The sequence below is a fragment of the Diadema setosum genome, chromosome 15 (genome assembly GCF_964275005.1).
Source record: "Diadema setosum chromosome 15, eeDiaSeto1, whole genome shotgun sequence".
Classification (NCBI taxonomy): domain Eukaryota; kingdom Metazoa; phylum Echinodermata; class Echinoidea; order Diadematoida; family Diadematidae; genus Diadema; species Diadema setosum.
In genome coordinates this window covers 12,221,426-12,247,081 of record NC_092699.1, presented here as the reverse complement: position 1 = coordinate 12,247,081, position 25,656 = coordinate 12,221,426, and the positions used below count along the sequence as shown (strand labels likewise).

General features: G+C 38.0%; 1 protein-coding gene across 1 annotated transcript; it reads left to right on the top strand.

The window, feature by feature from the left end:
• Positions 1-478: 478 nt before the first annotated feature.
• On the top strand, positions 479-15,209 carry LOC140238527 (DNA damage-binding protein 2-like). The gene is made up of 10 exons (XM_072318431.1): positions 479-634; positions 6,172-6,357; positions 6,795-6,980; positions 8,859-9,004; positions 10,483-10,582; positions 11,343-11,520; positions 12,303-12,445; positions 12,861-13,025; positions 14,125-14,170; positions 14,927-15,209. The coding sequence occupies exons 1-10, from the start codon at positions 479-481 to the stop codon at positions 15,124-15,126; spliced, it is 1,506 nt and encodes a 501-aa protein (XP_072174532.1). The 3' UTR covers positions 15,127-15,209.
• The last annotated feature ends 10,447 nt before the right edge of the window (positions 15,210-25,656 follow it).

Sequence of the window (25,656 nt, the reverse complement as noted above, 5' to 3'; positions counted from 1 at the left end):
ACCTATAATTGGAAACAACAATAACAATAGTAAATTTAATGAATAATATAGGTGTAAATAAGTTCATTAATATTTTTTTTTAACAATTCATAAAGTTTTATTGAATGATTGATTTCAGTCCTAAGCATGTGTCGGTAAAACCGGGAATTACGCAAGAGAAAAATAAACCAGGGGGGCGTTTCATCAACGAGTTCGTCGGAGGTTTTCACCGACAAATTTGCTATCAGCCAATCAGACGCAAGGATTTCAGTAGCTTTTAACAGTTGTCGGTGTAAATCACCGACAAAAAGTTTCATGAAACACCCCCCAGTTGAATAACATCGAAGCATGCACGATCGCCACAGCTAGGGTCGGGATGCTGATTATCTTCATGAATGAACGAAGTTTTTGCTAGTGGCTGACTAGTGCATGATTGCCAAGATTTTATGATTTAATGTTGAGTTTGACTCGAAGGCTGTGATTTTACCACTGATGAATAATGGCACCAAGGAACCGTTCGAAAACAGGGAGAAAGAAAGGCCTGCCAACGCCACCTGCAAGAAAGAATCAGCAGTCGCGGTCGGGACTGAGGGAAGAAAATGATAGAGCTTTAACGTTACAAGCTGCAAAAGAGCACCAGACCGATGAGAGGAAGGTGTGTATATTTACTAATGCTAGCACCACTTGAGTAGTTTACTCAGTAGATCTTCTAAATACACATTACCTCTGGTTGTAATGAATTTACTGAAAGAGGGAAATAAAGTAAATATTTATCTTATATTCTACATAGCGTCACTGCTGCACAACTGACTGTGACATTACCAGTGATTACACTGCACTGTAAAATTTAAATACTGTGGGGAGTGTAAGACTCTCAGGAGGCTATTTTCCTAGTTGAGAAAGCTAGAGAACATTTAGGCTGGCATTTGATTCATACTACGAAATAATTTAAGTACTGTAAATTTTTCCTTACAAAATTATTAGACCTTCATCTATCTTTTAGTAAAATTTAACTTTAAATTGTAGGCCTAGGACTGGAGGACTAAAGCATATTCAAACTGCGACCAGCCCGAACAGTTTGCCCAGTATAACTGTGTGAAGGAGCGCCCCACGGTTAGCCTAGGACTAGAATTCTAGTAGGCCTGCTTATGTCATGCTATCGTATGAACTAGTACTAGTACTAAACTTATGCCTCTTATGGCCATGGCTGTGTATCCAGACTAGTCGATGGTCTTCAAAAGACGCTTTTCTTTGTTCTTCACAAATAGGTAGAGTATGCTTTTATGTACAGGCAATTGGGACGATTTGGAAAGTGCAAGTTCCAAATCTCTAATCAAAGTGTAGAGATTTCACAGCGATGTACATTTGAATTTATAGATTAACTGAATCAGCAAAACCATTGCTTCAGACATTAAAGGACTTAATTTATTTCAAAGTATTTTAAGAATCAAAGTGAAGTTTACTTGTCATGAGTTATTGATAATTGAGCTAGCTAGAACCCTACATCTATTAAAATGATTCAAGTTTTAAAGCTCAATTTCACATGAAAATACCACCACATCATGAGATTCTAAATGCAACCACAGCAGCCCAAATGCAAGATGTTTTAGCTGGTTGTACAGTTAAAGGGATTGTACAGTACTGGTTGAGGTAAGGGATTCATGTTTTGAACATTTGTAAGTGAGATAATGAGAAACCTTTCATGAAATATGAAAGAGCATGTCATTTTAAGAAGGATTCAAAGTTTATTTGATGAAAATTGGTTTTGAAATGGCTGAGATATCCAAAAAAGTGATAATAATAAAAGGCGACAGGCCACAACTTTATTAAGATCTCTTTGTTTCACCTTGTTTTTGGATATCTCAGCCATTTCAAAACCGATTTTCATCAAATTAACTTTTGATACTCTTTAGAATTGCATGCTCTTTGACATCTCATAGAGTGGTTTCTGAATATCTCGCAAAATGTTAAAAGCTAAATCCTCACCTCGACCAGAACTGTACACACCCTTTAAACTCGCATAAGTCGATCTTCTCGGGACTGAGCAAAACACATCGACTTAGGCGAGTTTCGACTTGTGCGTAAGTCGAAAAAAATCGACTTACAGTTACACCACGCGTACACGTGTATAATGTACATGTATGTTGTCTACTCTGGAGCCGAGAGCTGGAGCGGTGTGCCCGATATTTACCCTTCAGCAAGACACTTTATCCACATTGAATATTGCCGTTATTCACGTCCAAAAATAAGAGCAAACATCTGACATTTATTCTAGCATCTTATGGAGCCGATTGTTACCGCTGTTCATTTCCAAAACTGAAGGCAAACATCCGGCTTTTTTTTCTTTCTTTTTTTGGTGGCCCGTCGTGCGTTTTTGGTGACCCCGGTCGCATTAACCATTCGCGAAATCGTGATTCGATTCGCGAAAAGACTCCGCGAAGTGTATAAGGCATAGATCGCTACACTCGGCAGGGGCTACCAGGTCTGGGTAATGGAAACCAAAATCTCGAGTGAGTTCTTGCGTTACCTATCGTTAATGTCAACGAAACATCGTTAATTTGCGCTTAGGATCGTTACTCATCGTTACTACAAACGTTGATTTTCCCGATCGTTATTTGGCATTAATAACGATTCAGGTGAAACCGCTTGCGTTAATGAAACGTTAATGTTTATTAACGCAAAGTTTCTTTTTGTATATACTGTATGTAAACAAAAACTGGCGTCTCATGATTTTGACAGTGATTTATTACACAATAAAATCTTATTCAACTTACAAATTGTAGGCACAGTGAATTCACTGGTTTTTCCGTGAAAGTGTTCTTGGAATTTCATCGACTTAGGCGAGTATTTGACTGAAAAAATTCGACTTGTGAGTGAATTAATACACGTAAGTCAATGGGGAAAAATTGGGACTTTTTAAAATCTTCGACTTGCGCGATTATTCGACATATGCGACGTCGACTTAGGCGAGTTTAACTGTAGTTCAAGATTCAAGATTTTATGTTGTCTTCATTTTATTAGCATTAGTCATAAACCAGAGAGTTCTAGAATAGGTAGTGCATGGGATTCTATTAGTGTGCAAAATAGATTCCTTTTTCCAACATCTTTCCAAGGTTACATAATTTTTTACCCTTTGGGCAACCAAAGCTACAAACTTTTGCTAGAGGTATTTTCCTTTGCAAACTCACATTTATGAGCCAGTATAGGCTGTGTAAGAGACACATTTTTATCTTTTCTCACACATTCAACTTAATAAGTCTCAGAAATGTATTTGTACATTGAGATCAAAGCAAATAATGGGTGTCCCCCTATGTCATCATTGGGTTAAAGTAAAGTAAAGTAAAACAATATATAGATGATGACTGTCGGGGAAGGGAACATACCGAATGTTCCACCCGAAGGGTTTGAAATGCTATTGAGGGAGGTTATAAGTCCTGAGACGAAGGCGAGGTACTTATAGCCTCCCGAAATAGCATTTCAAACCCTGAGGGTCGAACGTTTGGTATGTTCCCGACAACAAAAGTCATCATCTGTTATATTATATGGGTTAGTCAAATACCATCATTATCAATTGATTTCACGCTCTGAAAGTGGCACATCAAACCGTACACCGTAATGGTGCGCTTAGCGTAAAGGTCCAGCACGCGCACAACGCGCTCTATCACGCTAGCTCGCGCAGAGCCAAATTCACTGTGCGCGCAGGTATTTGTTGCGTGAAAATGTTTTCCCATGGGAGAACATAACAAGAATGTTCGCCCATGGGCGAACATAGCGAATGTACCTCCATCACGTGACTGTGTTTAGCCAATCACTAACCGGTATTTGACTAACCCATTTAATATATTGCTTTGGTACACCTCAGACTCTTTTTGTTGTAATTATATTATGTAATTTTGAGATTACCCCCAAAGATCTCTTCAATTGTAGTATGAGTGGAGATAGGGGTGATTTACTTGATGCAAGTTCATGATTTATATCATAATTATTAATTTACGATCACAGTTGTACAGAAGAAGAAACAATGTGAAGACAGTAATAAAATCTGTCCTGTGTTTGGTATAGTGTGCTAAGAGTGTGCCCTTTGTATATTAAAGGGATGGCTAGTAACTGATCAGTGGGAATGCTGGAGGATGATTGTTCCAATCCTTGTGGGATTCATTTAAGAGTACATTATATATCTATTGTTGTGAGAAAATTATTTGGTGGTCAATAGCACAATCAGGGTATGCAATTGTGTAACAGGGCAAAAATGAAAAAACTTGGTGAAAATGCTTTTTTTGTTGTTTGTTGTAGCTGAGTGTTCAAATTTTCATTTCATGTAAAGAACGAGTCAAAATTTTGCATTAAACTGCGCATAAATTAGCATTTAAATTAGGGGTGTCGAATTACATTGAAATGACTAATATATTGGAAAAATTCATTAAAAAAAAAAGGAGAATGTTTTTTTCATCTGATAATGCTGTTAGATATTCCTGATAAATATCTCTTTCATTCACCACCAGCACATAGCCATGACATATCACAAAATATGAATGAATTTCATATTTTCACTTCTCGAAATGGATGATCAATTTTGTAGGCATTTTTTTGAATTCAAATAAAACTACTTTTACATATTTTATCATATTTCACTTTTGCCAGAGAGTGAAGAGGCGAAACTTTCAGGAATAGGTAACAGACATATAGTGGCCCTTATCACAAATTTTTATGAAATTAGGGCTGGTACTTTGGAAGATATTATATTTTTCATCAAAAAATTATCTGTACAGTTTGACCTTGAATGTGCGCACAGTGTTTGGATCAATTCTCATATTTGTAAAGACAGATAGAAGAATGAATGTGAGATTTATGATGACTTGAGTTGATATCCAAGCTGTGACAGTCAAACAATGACATATTAAGCCAAAATAATATGTTTTTGCTTATGATATCTTTAGAAATTGAACAAGCATTGAAATATGAACACTGAACACTTATCATATGACCTTCATGCAGTATAACATGGGCATGTATCGCACTTATTTATGCTCAGCAATTTGTAAAAATATAAAAAAATAAGTTCCTATTGCTCAAATTTGCTAAAATTTTCACACAATATATTTCTACATATGTACAATTCATGGTTAAAAAAACAAGGATATTCAATATGGGGAAAAGAGTCTTTAAAGTAGTCAAATTAGGATATACCTCACTGAAAATACTGAAAAATGGTTGCACTTATTTTACTCAGCATTCGAAAATGGTTCAAAACTCAAAACTGGCTGAACATTTATTGGCAAACAGCACACCATATTGTAGTGTGTCTTCAGTACTTTCAGGAAAAGCAGAAAAATAAGCTGTTTCTCCATGTATAGCTGTACAGCATGGGTTAAAAGGTCACAATGTCACAAAAATAAGCTAGCATTACACTCCTACCAGGATGGGACTTCAGACCTTATAACTTTCTCCAGCTGAAAGAACCACTGTTTTTTATTGCATGCAAGCAATGCCAGGAAAAAATCCATTAATTTGATACCAAACACATAGGGGTAGACTTAAAATATGGACCTCAAATCTTGATTTTATGTAAGTTGTAAAACGCTTTTTTTGACGCATTACGTGGGTTTTGGGGGACTTTTTGGTAATTAACCTTTAATAATTAACAGTAAATGAGAAGAAATTAGCTATTGTCTTACCACATGTGATTACTGATGTCTTAGCATGCTGCATGTGAATTTTTAAGTCAGTTGGTGCATTCTTTTAGAAGTTACAATTTTTTAAAGTGAGAAAGTCATGATTGCATACCCTGATTGTGCTTATCACCTGCTTCAGAATGGTCTCGTATTCAAGTAATGTGCAGTTTAATGTTTCCAGGTTAGCGTGCCTGGTCAGTGACGGGGCATTAATCTGCACATTACTTGAATACGAGACCGTTCTGAAGCAAATGATTTTCACACAACAGTAGATACATAATGTACTCTTAAATGAATCCCACAAGGATTGGAACAATCATCCCTCAGCATTCCTACTGATTCCCACTGATCGGTTACTAGCCATCCCCTTTAAAACAATGGGGTATGATCACATTCTTATCTGCGCTGTGTGTAAAAACTTTGATTGTAATTATTACTGCCTTTCTTGTACTACCTATTAGTATTGTTACTTACCTACATGTGTATTACTTAATGTAATGGGTACAATTCTTTTCTGCAGGAAAACATCCAGACAGCCACAGAGGCAGAGATCAAGGGCGAAGGAGACCTCATCTTCAATTTTGGAAATAAACGACAAATAATACCTCAGAGAGTTGCTGTACCAGTCGACAGTCACAGTTCCAATCTGGTTCATGGCTTGTACAGGCATTTGTCGGGTCAGCTGGGCAAGACAAAGTTTAAGAAGGTATGTTGTCCCTGAATTATTGAGCTTCAATGGTAGCTCTTGCTTTGAGCAAACCAACGTACATTGACATTTCTTTCAAAGTGAGAGTAGTCCAAACAAATGCCTTAATTTAGATTTATGTAAACTTGAATTCTGGAATGCATGAGCTCTGAACTCTTATTATTTTGCAAACGTGAGAAAATTCAGCTGAAATGCTACAGAGTTCAATATCACGTGCCAGGTATGCCTAAAATAAAAGAATAAGCTTTATTCTCCTTTAAACCAAACCCATCAAACTTTGCATTTCCTCGCTCCTGTTAATTTTAAAAAGTCTTGTCATACATTGGTAGGTTTTCTTTAAGGATAGCTGTATGTTACATCCATGTATTAAGCCCAAGCCAGGTGATGTGCACATTTCAAATTATTTCATTTCATTCACCCGTGTCGCTGTTTTCTAGATCACTGTCCAACCCATGGTGAAACAACTGGAAGAGTTTCGAGTCACCCACAATGAGTGCCAGTTTGACCGCAGAGTGACCGCAATGGAATGGCACCCCAGCCTCCCAAAGACCCTGGCTGTGGGTTCGAAGGGGGGCGACCTGATGCTCTGGGATTACTCAAAAGGAAGCAGCTTCATACCTGGGGTGAGACGATGTACACTGTCAAATGAAGCATATTTGAAATTTGTGATCATATTGTCACCTTCCTTAACTTTTGATGAGGTGTATTTCAGCTGCAGATAGCCTTCTGTTCAGAATTTCACAATGCTTATATTACATACTAGATAACATAAATTGAGGTCCAAGCAAATGAATTACAATCTTCACAGTCTTCCAGTAGTAGCTGCCAAATAATGCCATCATTTTTGCTCACTCTTATATTTATAAGCATATCAACAGGTAAGAGGTGAGTCTCATATTCAAACATGTCAACCGTATCATTCCAGCAAGGTAGCAGTCACTCGTTCAGTTGTGGTTCCATTCGAATCAGTTATAATACACTGTACTGTACAAGCTGAAATTTTCGCGTACAGATATTTTCGCGAATTGCTATTTGGAGGACATTTGCGCGTGTTGTTAAATTCGCGGTTGCGACGGTCTAACTGAACGTAACTATTTGCGCGTTGTTATTTTCGCGTGTTGTTATTTTCGCGGTTCAAAGGCGATTCGCGAAATTCACGAAAATAAAACCACCGCGAAAATTTCAGCTCGTACAGTACTTTGTTACTGTGTGAAGTGCTCTCAACTTCTTAACACTCTATTTCCAAGGGATATGGAATTTTGTTTACCCCTGAACTGACATCACTTTGGTTTAGACCTTTGACATGTTACCATGGATTAGCCATGATTTGAGTACAGAGGCTCAGAAAGTGCACAGAGTTTCATGCAACTTGGACATTCCCCCATGTGCACTGTTTCCTACTAGCTGGCATGTCTGCAGTATACTCAATTTTAAATACTTAAATTTGATGTGCATTGTCCATAATATGACTCTTCTATGTACAGCTGTAATGAACAAGTTCCTTATTTATTGTAGATAATCCTCATGGGGTCTCTGATTGATTTTACTGTACTGAATGGAAATAAGAATTTTATTGCAATAGCTTGTATATTACTGGGGATTAATATATTGGATTGTCAGTGGGGCAGAGAGAGTTTAAAGAATAGCCGCTATCAAAGTAAGACAAGTTATGGAGGGGATCGTCCCTGGTCACAATTTGTTTAATGGCTTAAAAGTAACCTTTTTTTTTTTGTTTCAAGGGAATTTGATATTTTGCCAAGTAAAATATTTTGAGTTATATGCTGTAGCTATCAAACGTAGTGATTTACAGGGGTCTTGCATATTTGTATTTTGTCGTACGACAAGTAAGGTATTATGTTTTTCATATCTAAGGAATGTCGGGATTTTGTGAGACTTTGTCCAAGACTATTCGTGCAAAAAGTCAGCAAACTCTACGTGGAAAAAATTGGCATGAAAAACTATACTTGCGCTTAAAGTGCAGTTAAAATATTTTGCAACATTTTTGTTATCATTATTTATTCATAATTTATGTTGAAAATTAACCATGGCTGAAGACAGATTGGCCCAGGTGGAAACATTGCCAGTCTCCATTTCAACCACCTGAACACCTCCCAGCTCTACACAGCCTCCCTTGATGGACAGGTCAGACTACAGGACCTCGGTACGGGGAAAATCCTACAGCTCTTTCAGAACACTATGGATTGGAGGTTAGCTACCATCTCCGTCAAAAGATAGGAAAGAGAGAAGCATGGCAGTGTTGACTTTGCAAGGTTGTCTCAATCGATGGGGATTTGTTATTAGGAAATAGTGTCTGCACATTGATAAAGGCATGCTTTTGTCACTTTTATTTCCCTGAGTAGATAGAAAAGGTAATCCCGGCTCAACATGTTATAACAACCAAACAAACCTCTTCAGTCTATCACAATGCCCCTGTAACTCTTTCTGTTTTTGTTTGTTTGTGTGTGTGTATGTTGCCCCTTCTCTCTGTCTCTCACCACTAGATTGGTAAAGGGGGCTCAGTCCAAGCCCTTAAGTTTGACCGCAGTGACCCCCAGTGGCTATATACCTCCTCCATTGATGGGACAGTCAGCCGTCGAAAGGTTAATGGTCAAGAGAGAAGGGTCTACCTTGACACGGCTGACTGGAAGTAAGTCACAGTCCCCCAGCTGAGAGATTTTACTAAAGACAAATACAGTGGACTCCCGTTATAACAAAGTCCTGTGGACCAGTAGTTTTCTTTCGTTATACTGAAATTTCATTGTAACCAAACAAATAATAAAGAAACATAGAGTGGATAATTTTGCGGCCTGAAATTTTACTTTGTTGTAACTGGAATTTCGTTATAACAGTGTCCGTTATAATGGGAGTGCACTGTAGTTTGAAGTAAACATCAGACGGTAGAAGGGGTAACTTCTGTATGAAAATGATGATGTCATGTCTGGACATATTCTGAAATACGCAGACTTTACTGTCACAGCCAACTATGTAATAATGTTCACATATATGCTGCATTTGATTAGGTTTAATAGGCATTGTATTGGCATTAGTACTCATTGACTGCCCAGATGTTAAAAAAAATGAACAAACAAATGAACAAACAAACAAACAAATAGACAAACAGGTGTCAAATCTGTTATTTGAACTCATGCTCACTGGAAGAGTTTTGTTTTGTTTTGGATGTTGTCAACAAGTGGAGATGGCCATGGGACGGTGCGTCTTGAAAGATTCCATGTGATTTGCAAAGAATGGGTGTAATGATATGTGAGACATATTTCAACAGTGAGGCAGTAAACTAAAAAACCTTTGAATGAAAATGAAACCCTCTTTGTGTATTCAGAAATGGTTATTCTTATACAGCATCAATATAAAACAAAAAGGAAGGTTTTCCTATGGGAGTACACAAGAGTGCTACAGAAGTGTGCAGCTCAATGTCTGTTCCCACCCCATGTATGTCTATTGTTTCAGATTGTCATTTTACAATGTCCTCAACAAATGTTTGTTATTTGCATATTCATTGATGACTTCAGCTACATACAATGGAGGGGGTATCAAGCAGATTCATCATCAAATTCAGAGCATTATGTTCCACTTATTATTCTTTTTGATTAGCTATCAAATTAGGGAACCTTATACGCCCCCATTTTAAGAAGAGTTGTACACTGATAGGTAATACTCTATCAGTCTTTCATGTCATCGATAAGTTTTTGTAAAATGAATTTTATCTAATCATACCTCGGATTTCATTACGCTTGTGTTCTCCTTTAGTTTTTAGCTTAAATGAGAGAGGGGAATATTTTTGTAACAGCAGTGCAGAGTATTTTTGAACCAAAGCGATTTTTTGCATTGTTTTCTTAGAGGAGGAATAAACTGATTCGTGATGAGCATTGTGTTGAAAAACAAACAAAAAAAACATCGTATTTACTTTGAAAACTGTACAGACATCTAGGGTCTGAGGAGGCAAACATCCATTGGGCCTATCATGTTTATAAATTTGTGAACAAATAGAATTGTTACCCATATGATGATTTCTTTCCTGCACTCTCATGATCGTCACGTAATGATTTTGGTTCTAGTGCATCAAACTGTAAGCATATTATGTGATGTACTCCTTTGCAAAAACTGCAGCTTCTGGTACTGCTCCCTGGATATCAACTACACGGACCGTGTGCTGGTCGCAGGAGACAACGTCGGGAAAACTGTCTTGATGTCGCTGGAGGGGGAACAGGTGAGAAAGACCTCTGCCATCAAGTTTTGGGTGTGAGCTCAAGACTTTCAGCAGGTCATGAATTCCTCCTGAAGGGAAGTTTTTTCCATGTTTAAGATGTCTTCAGTAGATGTAGTAAACTCAATCAAACTCAGCAGTTAAAGCTTCATTGAAGTGAAAACAAAAATTTTGACATGAAATGGTGATATCAGTCATGATCACTTTGCTTTGTATACAAAGGTATAATGGAAACCCTCCAAAGTCTTTGTCAACCGCATCATGTTTGATAGTCTAGAGTGATTACAAAATTGTGACATTGTCAGGGGTCAGGGGAGGCATTTGAAGTTGCTATAGTGATAACTGGAACAACAACAAAAAATATTTCATAGTACCTTCAAGGTTTAAAACCATTATAAGAGTTGCAAATTGATGGCATTAATGCCTTCTCTGTGTACCACTGCTTCCACTAGAATTTCTGAATTTCTGTACTGATATTAGAACTTTGACTCTTCTGTTTGTTTGACTTATGTCTCGTAGCTCAATATTAAATGCAGGTTGACGGTTAAATGCACTTCCCCTGTACTGGAAGTCGTGTTTGATGTACCGTGCTTATGTCTATCCATGCATGGTAGCATGCCATGCCTCTAGGGGCATTCACGGGGATGACAGCCACATAATAACATGTGATAGGCTACTGGGATTATGTAGCTCTAAAATGCACCTGTTTCTCTCCAAAATTGACACTGGTTTGTGCTCGTTTTGTGCTCGTTTTTGGACCTAGCTCTGGAGTCACCGCTTACACAAGCAGAAGGTCACCCACTGCGAGTTCAACCCGAAGTGCCCCTGGCTCCTGGCCACCGCGTCCGTCGACTCCACGGTGAAGCTTTGGGACATTCGCAACATCTCCGGAAAGACGAGCTACCTCCACGAACTGAAGCACAACAAACCAGTCAATTCAGGTAAAGTGTCTCTTGCAGTGTAGTGGAAATCTGAACGACATTATAGATATAATTGTACAAGGGGACACTATTAGCTGTCTGGAATCCGGGAGATGGCGCCTGCATTCTAATGGAAATACAGAAATTGTGAATTTCATGCTTCCGCACCTGTATAAAATTCTACCAAGAGCCATGATTCGTAAGGGTTGTATGTAAGTCTGTCTTCTCTTAAACAGATCTCACTGAGAGCATGTGGGGGGAAATCCCTGAATGGATTCTCTTGACACTTGGCCAAAAATATGTTACACAAGGTCAATATATCTTCAGATTTCATTTAAACTATGCAAGGACAGTGGTGCAGACTATGAACTGTAGATTAAAACAACAACAAAGAAGCAACAAGAACAGCAACAGTGTATAAATGTCTAGTTCTGAATTCAATGAAATTATGAGACAACCATTGGTATATTATGTAGTAACTAAGAATAATAAGAATGAATCTCCTGCATGGGGGGGAACCAAGGTGTAGCGTAATGTTCAAGGGCAGGTAAATTTGGTTTAATAAGAATGTAGCTTTCCTATGGTAATGTCTTTGTGAAGGGGAAAAATTACATGTGCAGTTATTTTACTGGCAAGAGTCATGGCTCAATGTTTAGCACACTGAATCATTGAGGATTAGCTGATTCTATCATGACAAATGTTTCCCATAGACGCTTCTTCGAGCATACCCAGAGCTAATCTTTGATGGCTTGCCATCATCCATCTTAAACATACAAACATTGCCATTCTTCTTCCATGTTTAGCCTACTTTAGTCCTGATGGAACAAGGTTGCTAACGACAGACCAGTTTAGTGATCTTCGGATCTACCGTGGTCCAGATTGGAGCCAACTAGAGAGGACCATCACTCATCCACACCGGTTCTTTCAGCATCTCACACCCATCAAGGTGAGTGGTTATCCTATGCAGTCTGCAGTTAAGTAATAGAAAGTTAACAGAAACTTATAATTTACTTGCAAATCCAGTAGGGAGTACTGCTACATAGTCAATCACCACATAAAATGTAAGCTGCATTTGGCAGGAATGGAATCGTAAGAGACGCTTTCACTGTGCTGTGGCATTTGGCAACTTAATCTGTTTGGGCGGGTTTGTGGGTTTCAATATTTTAATCTTTTGCAAATTATGTGAAACTGTCGTCACACATTGTCAAGACTTACCATAGAACTAGTTGGAGAACCATGCATTATGGTGGAGGCATACATGTCAGTTGCTATAGCAAAATTTCTAGTTTTGTTTGTTGTTTTTTATCTGCAAATGTTAGCTCGAGGCTTTAACATGATAATTATATCTCATCTGTCTCCAGGCCTCGTGGCATCCATTCCAGGAGCTGATTGTGGTGGGCAGATACCCCCACGAGGCACTGCAGGGATTTCCCCACGACGACATCCGCTCTGTAGATATCTTTGACGCCGTCAGCGGAGAACTTGTGTGCAGGCTCGTTGACCAGATAGCCAGAGGCATCCAGTCAGTAAGTATAGCTGCCATGCACTGAGCTTAAAGACAACTTACGGCTCTTTCTGTGATTTTTGGTGTAGCAAGTGAGACCACATAGCTTTCCACATTGTGGAATCATCATTGCTGTGGAATGACTGTAGCCACCAAAACCAGGGCATCACCATGCTATTTAAAAAGATGTTAGGAAATCATTTCTGGTGCCAGTGGGCAAAGTGTCCTGCCACTCGGGAAGAAATGATGTCATAATAGTCCTCTGATTTAAAGAGGAAATCCTCCTCAAAAATAAATCAACTTCAAAACAAAGGGACAAATATTCCCTACAGAACAATACAAAAATGACAAAAATTGGATAAGAAATAAGGAAGATATTACATTTTGAAATTTCACATTTTTTCAGAAAACATTTCTTGAGCAGTCCTTATGAATATTTAATTCAGCAAACTGACAATGTCATTCTCTCACAATTTCTTGTTCATTTCATTTACAGAAATGACAAGAATTTCATATTTCAGCTGCATAAATATAAGACTTGTCTTAAAACCATCCAAAACAAATAAGAACAAATGTTAACTCTGATATATCTTGGTTTGGGAACATGCTATTGTATTAGCTAAAAATAACAATTTCTCTGAATTTCATAACATAAATGAAAAATTGTGAGGGTATGTCATCATCAACTCACTCATTTGAATATTCAAAAGTACTAGTCAAAAGATGTTTTCCAAAAAAGAAATTGAAATTTTGAAATGTCATGTCTCCCTTATTTCTTATCCGATTTTTGTCATTTTTGTATTATTCTGTAAGGGAATATTTTTCTCTTTCTTAAAAAAGTTTATTTATTTTTGAGGTGGATTTCTTCTGTAAGACCTGCGATGCTATATTTCTCTGTTTTGATATACTTGTGACCTTGCAGTGCAAGGGTGAGATAGCAGATGCTTGCCTGGAGTTTACTGTCTAAAATCAAAATTATGTTAGTGGGTGTAATTATACTTTCCTGTGAAATTTACGTAAGTCTCATTCAATGATGTTTAATTTTTCAAAATTATTTCCATCTGTGATAAAAGCTTGGAGATTAATTTACAGTGTATCGTTTTCTATCTGTCGATTTGCAGCTGAATGTCTTCAGTCCCAGTGGTGATGCCCTTGCTACAGGAATGGGTAAGAATTCCAGGTCCAATTCCACTTTTTCAGTCATATGTTCAAAGGGATCTGTAATACAGGCTTTCTGACATAATTGTATGAAAATTGGTGATCAGCTTATGCACCATGAAAAGAAATTTGGATCTGTTCTGTTTCTATGTTTATTCTACAATTTCTGAATTCCCCCAACATTGTCTATGTAGCAACCTGGCAGTAGGAAGATATATCCATATACCTTTGTAAGCATGACAGGAAAACTGAAATATTTTTGCTGCAGGCATGACACAACGTGACTTCTACATGTTAGGAGTTAAAATGTTTTGATCAGATCTAAAAGAATGCTTTGGATGTTGATGATTCAACTATTAATAGTTTGGGGGTTTTTTCCCCATGGGGGGGGGGGGGGGGAGGGGAAGCAAGCACCTCTGCAGTTGCATACTTGTGTTGTTATGAAATAATGTTGCACTCTTGAAATGATGTTGTGCTCTTTTAAAAGGCAAAGTTAACAGTGAAGTCGTATAATATGCTATTTGTTCATAATCTTATCAATACTGCATGCAAGTTACATAATTGTGCACACATCTTTTACCTTTTTGTTTCTTATGTTTTCAACAAGGGTAGCATATCTGTATTAGATAAAATGTCCTAGTCTATCACAGTGTTTGACTGTCTTTGCTCACAATGAGTGCGAGGAGTCACTCATTGAAACTTTTTGCCATCAGTGTGAGTTTTCAAATGATCACTACTCAAAGCATCTTCTCTTATTTTGGACAGGGGTCAACACACTCATCTGGCAGAACTCCGACATTCTGCGATGCGAGCGGGAAGAGCGACGAGACATACTGCGCAGGCAGGGAAGGGCGCCCCCAAAGGACGACACAGAGGACAGGACCAAGAAACCACCGAAGAGGCCGCGCAACAACAAGAAGCTTACCGAGAAACTGCAGACGATGAAGAAGTTGAAAGGGAGCTAACTGCCATAGCGTTTCCTCCCTCTTCACATGTTTGGTCGGCCACTGTCAAACTTGTGTACACTTCCATCTTTCCACTTCTTGTGTCATGGTGCTGTGTTCCTCACTTTTATGATGACTGTTGTGCGAAGAGTGTGTGCACCTTCAACACTGGTGACCTATCATGTTGTATGCCGTACTACAACATTTGATGTCTCTTTTCATGATAGGTTTACCTGCTGTTAGACTTTCAAGTGGAATTCTCTTTTGTGTCCACTGTGTTACTTGTATGGATGCTATGATCATGGATTATGAGAAGTGCACAGTGGTAAAGTGCCAAATTATCATTTCGTCTATCATGAGGTTCAAAAGGGCTTGTCACCACAAATTCCAGCAACTGATGAAACTTTTCTCGTATTGCCCCTCTGAGTAAACTACACAGTGTCATCTTCATTTTTTTTTTCTAAGCTATTAAATCGTTACCTCCACATTACAGTGAATACAGTTGCCGCCATGTAATCAGGACAACTAAGATGGAACAATCTTTGTCCCTACTAAGTGACTACATTGTACGTACCCTGCATAGAAGCAGCCAAAAAAAAAATTGGATCATTATTCCGTAGGCCTTCACATCATGCCATAATTGTGCACACTGAACACCACTAGCAAGCTCATACTCCATCATTTGCATGTACATATATTTATTCATCAAATTTTAGGCCAGCTTTGAAGGCTTTTCTTTTTCTTTTCTTTTTTTTTGTAGTCTGCTTGTTAACAGATAGTAGTGTGCATGCATGTGAGTTATTATTCACATTGTCATCAGGGAACTTGGCGAGGTTCTGTACACTAGACATTATGCTAAACTACAATATGGTGCATTGTCCGTCAGAAGCTTTTATTGAACAGGTGGTGGGAATTCTGCGATCTCATTGGTCGAGAGCTGTGTGTTGATTTTTGTCTGGCCATACATTGCCTCACTGAGGACAGACACTGTAAACATGTTACTACACATTCTTGTAGCAACGAGTTTACACACTTGGTAGGCATTTGTGCATGAAACAAGCGTTTGCACACTGTAGCAAGAGAGTATAGCTAGCCAGGCATACAGTTAATATCAAGTAGCTGGGATTTGTACACTTTTTTACAAGCATGTGCGCAAATTCAGCAAGAGATGGCTAGCCATTCATCAGTAAAATTGTCATGCATCTAGTAATCATTGTTTACACATTTGTGTCTATGGCAAGCCAAAATGAAATGCGTCCAGTAGATTTGCCATCAAGGTTACACAGATCATTAAATGGGTTTTTGACCAAAAACTTGTTTACCATTTTATATAAAAACAAATGTTAATATATACAGTGTATAATATATCTACAGTTAAACTCGCCTAAGTCGACATCGCATATGTCGAATAATCGCGCAAGTCGATAATTTTAAAAAGTCCCGATTTTTCCCCATTGACTTACGTGTGTTAATTCACTCATAAGTCGAATTTTTTAAGTCGAATACTCGCTTAAGTCGATGAAATTCCAAGAACACTTTCACGGAAAAACCATTGAATTCACTGTGCCTAAGTCGAATAAGATTTTATTGTGTAATAAATCACTGTCAAAATCACGAGACGCCAGTTTTTGTTTACATACAGTATATACCAAAAGAAACTACGTAAATAAACATTAACGTTTCATTAACGCAAGCGGTTTCACCTGAATCGTTAGTAACGCAAACTAACGATCAGGAAAATTAACGTTTCGGTAGCAACGATGAGTAACGATCCCTAGCGCAAATTAACGATGTTTCGTCAACATTAACGATAGGTAACGCAAGAACTCGCGCGAGATTTTGGTTTTGTAACGAGACCTGGTGAAAGGACGACGTACCCTGCCGAGTGTAGCGATCTATGCCTTATATTTAGCGGAGTCTTTTCGCGAATCGAATCACGATTTCGCGAATGGTTAATTTGCGACCGGGGTCACCAAAAACGCACGCCGGGCCACCAAAAAAGCCGAATGTTTGCCTTCAGTTTTGGAAATGAAGCGGTAACAATCGGTTCCATAAGATGCTGAATAAATGTCAGATGTTTGCTCTTTTAATTTTGGAAATGAATAACGGTAATATTCGATTCCGTATAATACTAAAATAAATGTCGGATGTTTGCTTATACTTTTGGAATGTCAGAGATTTGATTTTGCGTTCGGAAATGAATAAGGATAAAAAAAAGTGTCCGGAAGATGCTGAAATAAATGTCGAATGTTTGCTTTGACGTTCGGATATGAAAAATAATGATATTCAACTCCATACGATGATAAGATAAATGCCGGATGTTTACTTTTACGTTCGAAAGTAAATAACAATTACATTCAGCTCCGGAAGATGCTAAAGTAAATGTCGAATTATCCCTTTTGCGTTCGGAAATGAACGGCAACATTCGGCTCCGGAAGGTGTTAAAATACTTGTAAATGGTGGATGATTGCTTTTACAATCAGAAATAAATAACGGTAACTTTCGGACCGAACGTAGGACCAATTTAGTTTTGCTTGTTTTTTTTTTTTTTTTTTTTTTGTTTTGTTTTTTTTTGTTCGGGCCACCAAAAAATAAAACTCAATCATTTTGGGGCCACCAAAATGAAAGTTAGTGTGGAGCCCTGGCCTGCATCAATGTGGATAAAGTGTCTTGCTGAAGGGCAAATATCGGGCACACCGCTCCAGTTCTCGGCTCCAGAGTAGACAACATATACATATACATTATACATATGTACGTGTGGTGTAACTTTAAGTCGATTTTTTTCGACTTACGTACAAGTCGAAACTCGCCTAAGTCGATGTGTTTTGCTCAGTCCCGAGAAGATCGACTTATGCGAGTTTAACTGTATATGTCTTTCCGTGCATCATAAGGAATGGTGTGCATGCTGTAACTATGGAATTTAGCCTAAACCCACTCGCCTTCATCTCGTGGACTAAGCATTCCGTATAAGTTACCTTATACTGACAATTCCTACTGATGCACTCAGACCTGTGCATCATTTGTATGTTGTTGAATTCCCCTTCCAAATGAGATGCACTGCTGAAATATCAGTCAATACCCATGGCTCCATTTTTCATGAAATATCCTCTGAAATTTTTAGCCTTCTGTATTTGAGCAAGTTCCAAATAAGAGATTCTAGCCTAGCCTATGTGAATATTTGATGAGAAGTACATGTGTATGTCACATTATGAAACCGGCATTTCATCTCACATCAGGGCAATGAAAATATAGCTGGGAATGGTATCATGATATTAATCCATTAGAACCGAGTCCCAAGTAAACAATGCCAGCTGTATTTGATTCAGTGCTTTAGTTGTTCATATCATTGTAGAATCGTCACAAGTTCAAGTAAGCACAATACAATTTACAATGATTAATATTAGTAATGAATGACATACAATCATGTGATATTCTGAAATTAAATGGTAACTACCGTTCATAGCCACAAAAAGTCCCCCCCCCCTTTTTTTTTCGGAAAAAATAAAAAATAAAAAATAAAAATCTTATGAGATGACATGCTACGGATGTTAACCTTTTCTTGTCAGTTTGCTTCTTTGCTGGAAAAAAAAAAGAAAGAAAACAGGAGAAGAAAATGGATAAAGATATAAATGAATAAGTGAATACATCAAAGAAGAAGGAGAAGAAGAAGAAGGAGGAGGAGGAGGAGGATCATGAGTATGCATCTTGCAGAAGTCAGGCATTTTATGTGTTGCTTTTTTTGTGTGTGTATACTACACTGTATTTTTTGTACACCGGTCTGTATAATGTACAGTATACACATGAAGTGTGTTTGGTCGATCTGTATTCAGTCAATGTACAAGCTTTCATGATCTTGGTCTTACATGACCTTTTTGCCTGAGGTCATAAGTCCATGTTCTTCGTACAGCCATAGTAGTTCTTTCTCATCTCTGTAAGGTCTGTATTTTGCACACACACAAAAAGAAAGAAAAGAAACAAGAAAAAGTGTTTTCTAGAACAAATAAATTATTTTTTTACCAAAAGACGTACAGCTCTTGTGCCGTGTCATAACTGAATTTTGCTATAAAGTTCTGAGTAATTACTTTATTAGATGTACACTGTAGGTTGAAACTTCAACATTTTGTATGCTGGCATTGTCATCCTTTGCTTTAATACAACCAGTAACATTATTTTGATTTTCCTAGCCCCAGGCTTTGTACAAACATGTAATGTCTTTGGGTGCATTCGAGCCAAAAGTGGAGGACTTCCTGATATTCTAAAAGGTACCAAAAGCATACCAGGGGCCCGTTTCATAAAACTTGTCATCAGTGACAAGTTGTCATTGATGTGACAAGCTACTGAAATCCTCTCATCTGACTGGCTGAGAAAAAATTTCTCATAGAAATGTGGCAGTTGTCACTGATGACAAGTTTTATGAATGGGCCCCAGAAGTGTGCATGTGAAGAATGCACGTAAGATGCACCATGTCATAATGCAGAGAGTTCACTGTCTTTTGTTCAGGACATAATAAGCACACCAGGTAAATGACCCTGTGGCGACAAAATGCATGACCCCCTCTAAAAAATAACTTGTGAGGTACACTTTCTCCACAGAGCGCTCAAGCGCTCCAAATCTGGCACGGCATGGTGTTGTGATTCACTTTGGTTCGGTTTCCTCTGGTTAGGTTCGCTTTGAATCGCTTTTGAACGCTCAAACGCACCCTTTTATGGGAAGTTTCCCAAAAAACAAGTGGTTTTACAGAATACAGAAGGATAAAAACACTAATAGTAGCCATGGTCACACTTGCTAAACTTCTTGAAGTTTGACTTTCGGAACACTTTGTTAAGTTTGCTTGTCCCTTCAGACTCCTGGCCAAACTTCTAAAAGTTTCAGTTCTCAATACGTTGTTGAAGTATGGGTCACTTGTGAACATTCATGCGCAACTAAGAAAACAGCACGATCTGACAGCTGCTGCATAATTGCTATGCAAACAATGCACTCACATGTATTCCAATGAGTGCATGCTTCAGAGGAACTGCAAACAGGAACTGATCACATGACAAAGTTTCAAGCTTCAGTTTGTGGGGATTTCAGGAAGTCTTTTAGCTTGAAGTTTGAAGTATCAGGAGAAGTTACCAGGAAGTTAAACTTCAAGATGTTTTGCCAATGTGACCACAGCCAATGATAAAACAACAGTAATTTTTCAAATTCATGAAATTCTTCCGTCGAGATGTTTTCATTGCAACTGATTGACAAATTGCCCTACATCGACGTAAATAAGCATGAATTTGAATAATAAGCAGTACCCGCTGCTTGCTATAAGGATTAGAACCAACACTTGCTGTCGGGCGAAAGCTCGGTGGTCTAGTGGAGATGATGCCTGTCCGGTGATCAGGAGGTCGTAGGTTCGAATCTTGCTCGAGTATGTACACCCAACATCTAGCATCTGCACACAATACCTTATGTCCCCAAAAAAATTACAACGGGACCCTCCGCAATGATATCTTTAAAAATATTGAATCAATCTAAATACAAATTCAGGGTACGAAACTATAACTCGTTTCCCACATCTTACAGAAAACCCCATTCGATTTGCTTCATTGGTCAAAGAGAAATGAGGAATTTTGTAGAGGATGTCGGGGAATCTCTTCCCTCCAAGTTCTGTCCATTGTATTCACACACACGATCATCGCAGTGTTAAACTTGGAAGAATCAGACTCATGACATGCTTTACAACAATCCACATTTCTCTGTGACCGCTTAATAACTAAATCGAATGGTGTTTTCTGCAAAATACAGCTAAAATGTTGTATTTTAAGACCTTGAAGTAGCATTTAGACAGTTTAATCATATTGGGTGTTATCAATGCGAAAATTTGATTGTACATTTTTTTTTTTGGGGGGGGGGGGGACATACTGTGCATCGCTTGCCATAAACTCAAACCATTAAACACAAAGCTGTTAAGAGACCAAAAATAATGTTGTCTTTTATTATGTCACACCATGAAAATGTTATACTTAAACATACAAAACATACAAAATATGATTCTATTTCTGTAGTTAGTACTGTATGGCAATTTGTATTCATATAAAAGAGTTAATTATAGACACAAATTATTGCATAGTACTATGTACATGCAAGCTGAAAGCAGGAAAAAAGACCGAGAAAATGAGACCATCAAAACGGACGTCAAACCTCCACAAAACATACCTGCATAACTACAGATTGGTAAATGGCTTGAAATGATCTTCCAACACAGGACAAACACAAAAAGCCTGCAACTTTCAGCAAAAATTCATGGCAAAAGCATGCATTTGTATTACATGTATGAAAATAAATACAATATAAAATGAAAAAAACAAAATGTTAATGTATACTGTCCAATTGATAGTTTAGCTTCGCTAGTAGGTTTTCACCTGCATGATTTTTGTGACTTTGTATCAAACATCAAGATATTGTATTGATAAGCTCTGGCCTTAACACAAGACATGCAAGGTATGTTCTCACTTTTAATATTGGATCCATGACTCTCAAACTAAGTACAACTAGCTCACACATATTTTTATATAGCTGAGAGCTTCAAAGTATCACTGAAACCATTACATGAAATGTACATGTACTGGCCAATAATGACGCCAGATCAGAAATTATTCACAATCAAGTAGGAGATATTTAAATCCCACCACACAATTGACTTCGGTTCTTAATAAATGAAATCTAAGCATACATGTAGGCATCAAGAAATTCAGGCACTTAATTTTTGGCAAAAGAAAATTGCTAATTAAGGGTATCGCCTCGGCTTTACGCCTGCCCTGCCTTTTGATTTTATATCATAATTATGGGCTGTCCGTGTTTGACCTATAGTTCTGGCAACTCGACAATAAGGGAAGATGCAGTATTTCAAAAATATTGAGATTTCAGAACATTTATGCACATGTATATCATTTTTCACCAGTTATGGTTGATTTCCATACCACATTTTTTCATGTAATTCATGATTCAGTGGATTCTCAGAATTGATCTGAAATTAAAACTTTACCTCCCCCACCCCCTAAAAAACAAGAACACCATCTTACATTTTGGTGCATGAGATTACCACACTGTTTCTTTTTTTTTTTTTTTATCTAGAAGAATATTGTCATCTCTCAGACATATTAATTTTACTTTGAATACAAAAATGCCTTGTGATGCCTTTGTCGCATGACTGTGAAAGGGAAAGCAAATACATGTAAACAAACTTGTTTTCTTTTTGTTTCGAATACGTTTTTGCAGAACTCACAACCAGACTGAAAACCTTTTCTGCTGATAAGGTTGAATGGGGCTCATTCCAATGTCTCCAGACCACTCCCCCCCCCCCCCAAAAAAAAAAGTATTCACTAACAATGAACTGGAGCAGCACAAACTATCTGACGTATCTCTTTTGTAACTTCACAACTATCCAATAGACTCTACAATTCCACATTTCTACACAATGTAGCACAAACTGTTACATGTTCCTATTCATCATCACAATAATGGAAGGTAACCGATACAAAATGGCATAAATCACAGCCCCTACACAGAGTCAATATTTCACTAACACACCAATCATGTTTGACATGTTAAACTTCACCTAAATTCCCACACTTGAACTAGAACATGATGGGTCATAAATAAATACATTGTAGTCCTTATTATGTGCAGATCAGAAACCCTTTTAAATACATTATAATTGCACTTGATAAGTGGAATAGGTGCTCACGTACAGCAGCAATACACGCTGACCAGCACAATGGATAGAAAGATAAAAAAGACTTTGTATATATATATTCTAGCAGTCACATTAGCATTGACATAAATGGAATTTGTTATATAATCAGCAAGTGGATATTTGCGTAACAAATTTTTCGCGCTTAGCCGAGTAAGAAGAGTTTTGCATGTTTTTAATTCCACGGAATCAAGACATCAACTATTGGAACATATGGCACGCAAAAATATTCGCATTCTTTTATTTTCGCACTAGCTTCTGGTTGCGCGAAATGCACGAAAATTTCAACACTGCGAAAATTTCCACTTTTACAGTAGCACAATAGATAAAAAGATATAAAAGAATTTGTTTATTTATCAATAAAGATATGATTACAACAACTAGCAGTCACATTATTCCCGACATAAATGGAATTTTGTCATCATAATCCATACATTACATGTACAAATAACATATCTTCAGCACCTTCAGAAAAACTAAGATAAAACAATGGCTCCATATTTCCATGAAACACACAAACAGAACACAATCCTGTTGACAATATTATAATAAAATATCTGCAGTAAGTGACCAATCAAACAACACCTGTAATGTTACATGAACTCCACAATATTTGACATTGAAGTACATATAGTTTGTATCATTATACACTGTACAGCTGTATGATCAGCTAAGGAATCTTAAAAAAAAAAAGGTTTATAAAACCTTTCCCAAAAGTTAGTTGTGCTTTTGGTTAAATAATAGAGCACTCTACGACATAAAGAAAAAACCCATCATAATGAGCTCACTTACTAGGGAGTACTGATTTGAATGCGTTGCATTTTGCGTTCACGTTTTTCCCCCACTGTACTGTACTTAGCTGGTGTTATAACATTTTAGTGCTTAAAGACATGTAATGTGGAATTAAAGCACTTTATATTATGAATAACTATTATTAACAAGGTGAAATCTGCAGTTCCAGTGACATCATTATACGTGGGTTCCTCTGTACTATTATTATTGTACCTTTATCACTGGAATCATATCTGCACAGCCAATACACCAATTCTATTCTCTTTTAGCTGAGCTTCTTGCTTTCTGGTGCACATCTTACTACATCAGGGCATGAGAGCATTCATGAGGTTGTTTAGAACCAGTTTCCATGGTGATGAATGGCTATGACTTCACACTTTCGTACTCTACAAATATGTTAACATCTCCGTCTACTTTTGTGGCGTGACATATTGTTGCAGATCGCCCATCTATATGTGACCGGCGACAACGGTTTCAGGCAAAAGTCAGGAATTTTGAAAATTCACTTTTTCATTGAATCACATTGCCCATTTCCTAAGCTTTCCATTGATATAAAACACTTGTATTCTCCGGCACCGTAAGTGGGCATAAAAAGCAAAATATAATGCACTTCTTAAGTTGTTAGCCTGACAAAATAACGAGAAAACAAGCTTTGAAGCTTCACCTCTTTCTCAAACATAATGTCCGAACGGCGATGCGAGGTGATAATCACCCGTCCGTACGATGGTGCCAATCGAGATTAAGCTCCGCCTCTAGCAACCATAGCGGCTTCTGATTGGCTCACTGATGGAGTCAAATTTCCTGGGCACCTTCCTCGGAACTCAGCGTTTGGAGCCGACATACCCAATGTGTTTCGCTTGGGTTTTTTTTACCAGTACGTCTTTCAAGATGGCGGATACGATAATCGCATGCATTGAAGCCTAACGGTGTACGTGTGTATGGTGCACGCAATACCCAATCGCATCAACACACCATGCCCGTTTGTAAACGTAACTGAGCGGGTGACGAATCCGTATCTACACCTTTACAAATCGCGTTTTAATTAACTATGGTAACGTTGATTTGGGGACGTTTAGAATGCAGAAAAATTGCCAGAGATGGCAAAGGGTCACGCTTCATGTTTTGTTTTGTTTTGTTTTCAAGCCATGCATATGGTGCACTGTGCGGTGGTGTTTATTATCAAAAAACACACAAACAAACACGATTAGTTAGCTTTCAGGTGCAATCTTGACATGTAATATTTGAATATTGATCACATATGACCGCCCCTTTCCTCTCATCTAATGTCATTTGAGTCAACCTGCTGTTATAATAGGCCTATTTACTAAGAGTTGACAGTTTCGAGAATATTGTAAGTTTTCTTTTCACACAGTTATGTCATAATATATTGCAGCAATATTGACGAATGAGTTTGCGATCGCATGTTGCACGATTTGTGTGGTGATTCGCGACTTCTGATGTGAGCAAATCATGTTCCGTGTGAATCTGCTGAAAGTTAGCACTGCCGTTCGTTTTGTGTCACTGCCGTTGTCGAACATTGCTGTAGTGTAGTGAAGCGCGGATAGAAAGCCAACCTAACAGCATACACTACAGAGCGAGCGTATCTATTGTAGCAAGCTGCCAAGAACAATGGAGCATAATGTATGCATGCGTGCACAAAACATGTTCGAAACGCTCGAGAAGTGTCTCCGAAAGCCGAACTATGTAAATACGTGCAATGCACCAGCCAATCGCATGCGAGACCCTGCGCCGTAGCAACACTGGGTATATTGGCGCGGCGTTCGAAAGAAGCTCGAAACTGACGAGTGCGATCCAACATAGGGTGTTTAAAATTCCATTTTCGACAGGAAAAACTTAGTCTTATGACATGAAATTCGGCGTAGACGTAGAAAACATATCAAAGATTCGATTTCTGCGAAAAAAACAAAATCGACAAAAGTAATAGTCGAAATCTTTGTACCCCGTCTGGGAGAGAATTTGCTCTTGCGACTTTTGCCTGAAACCGTTGTCGCGGGTCACATATCCCTTTTTAC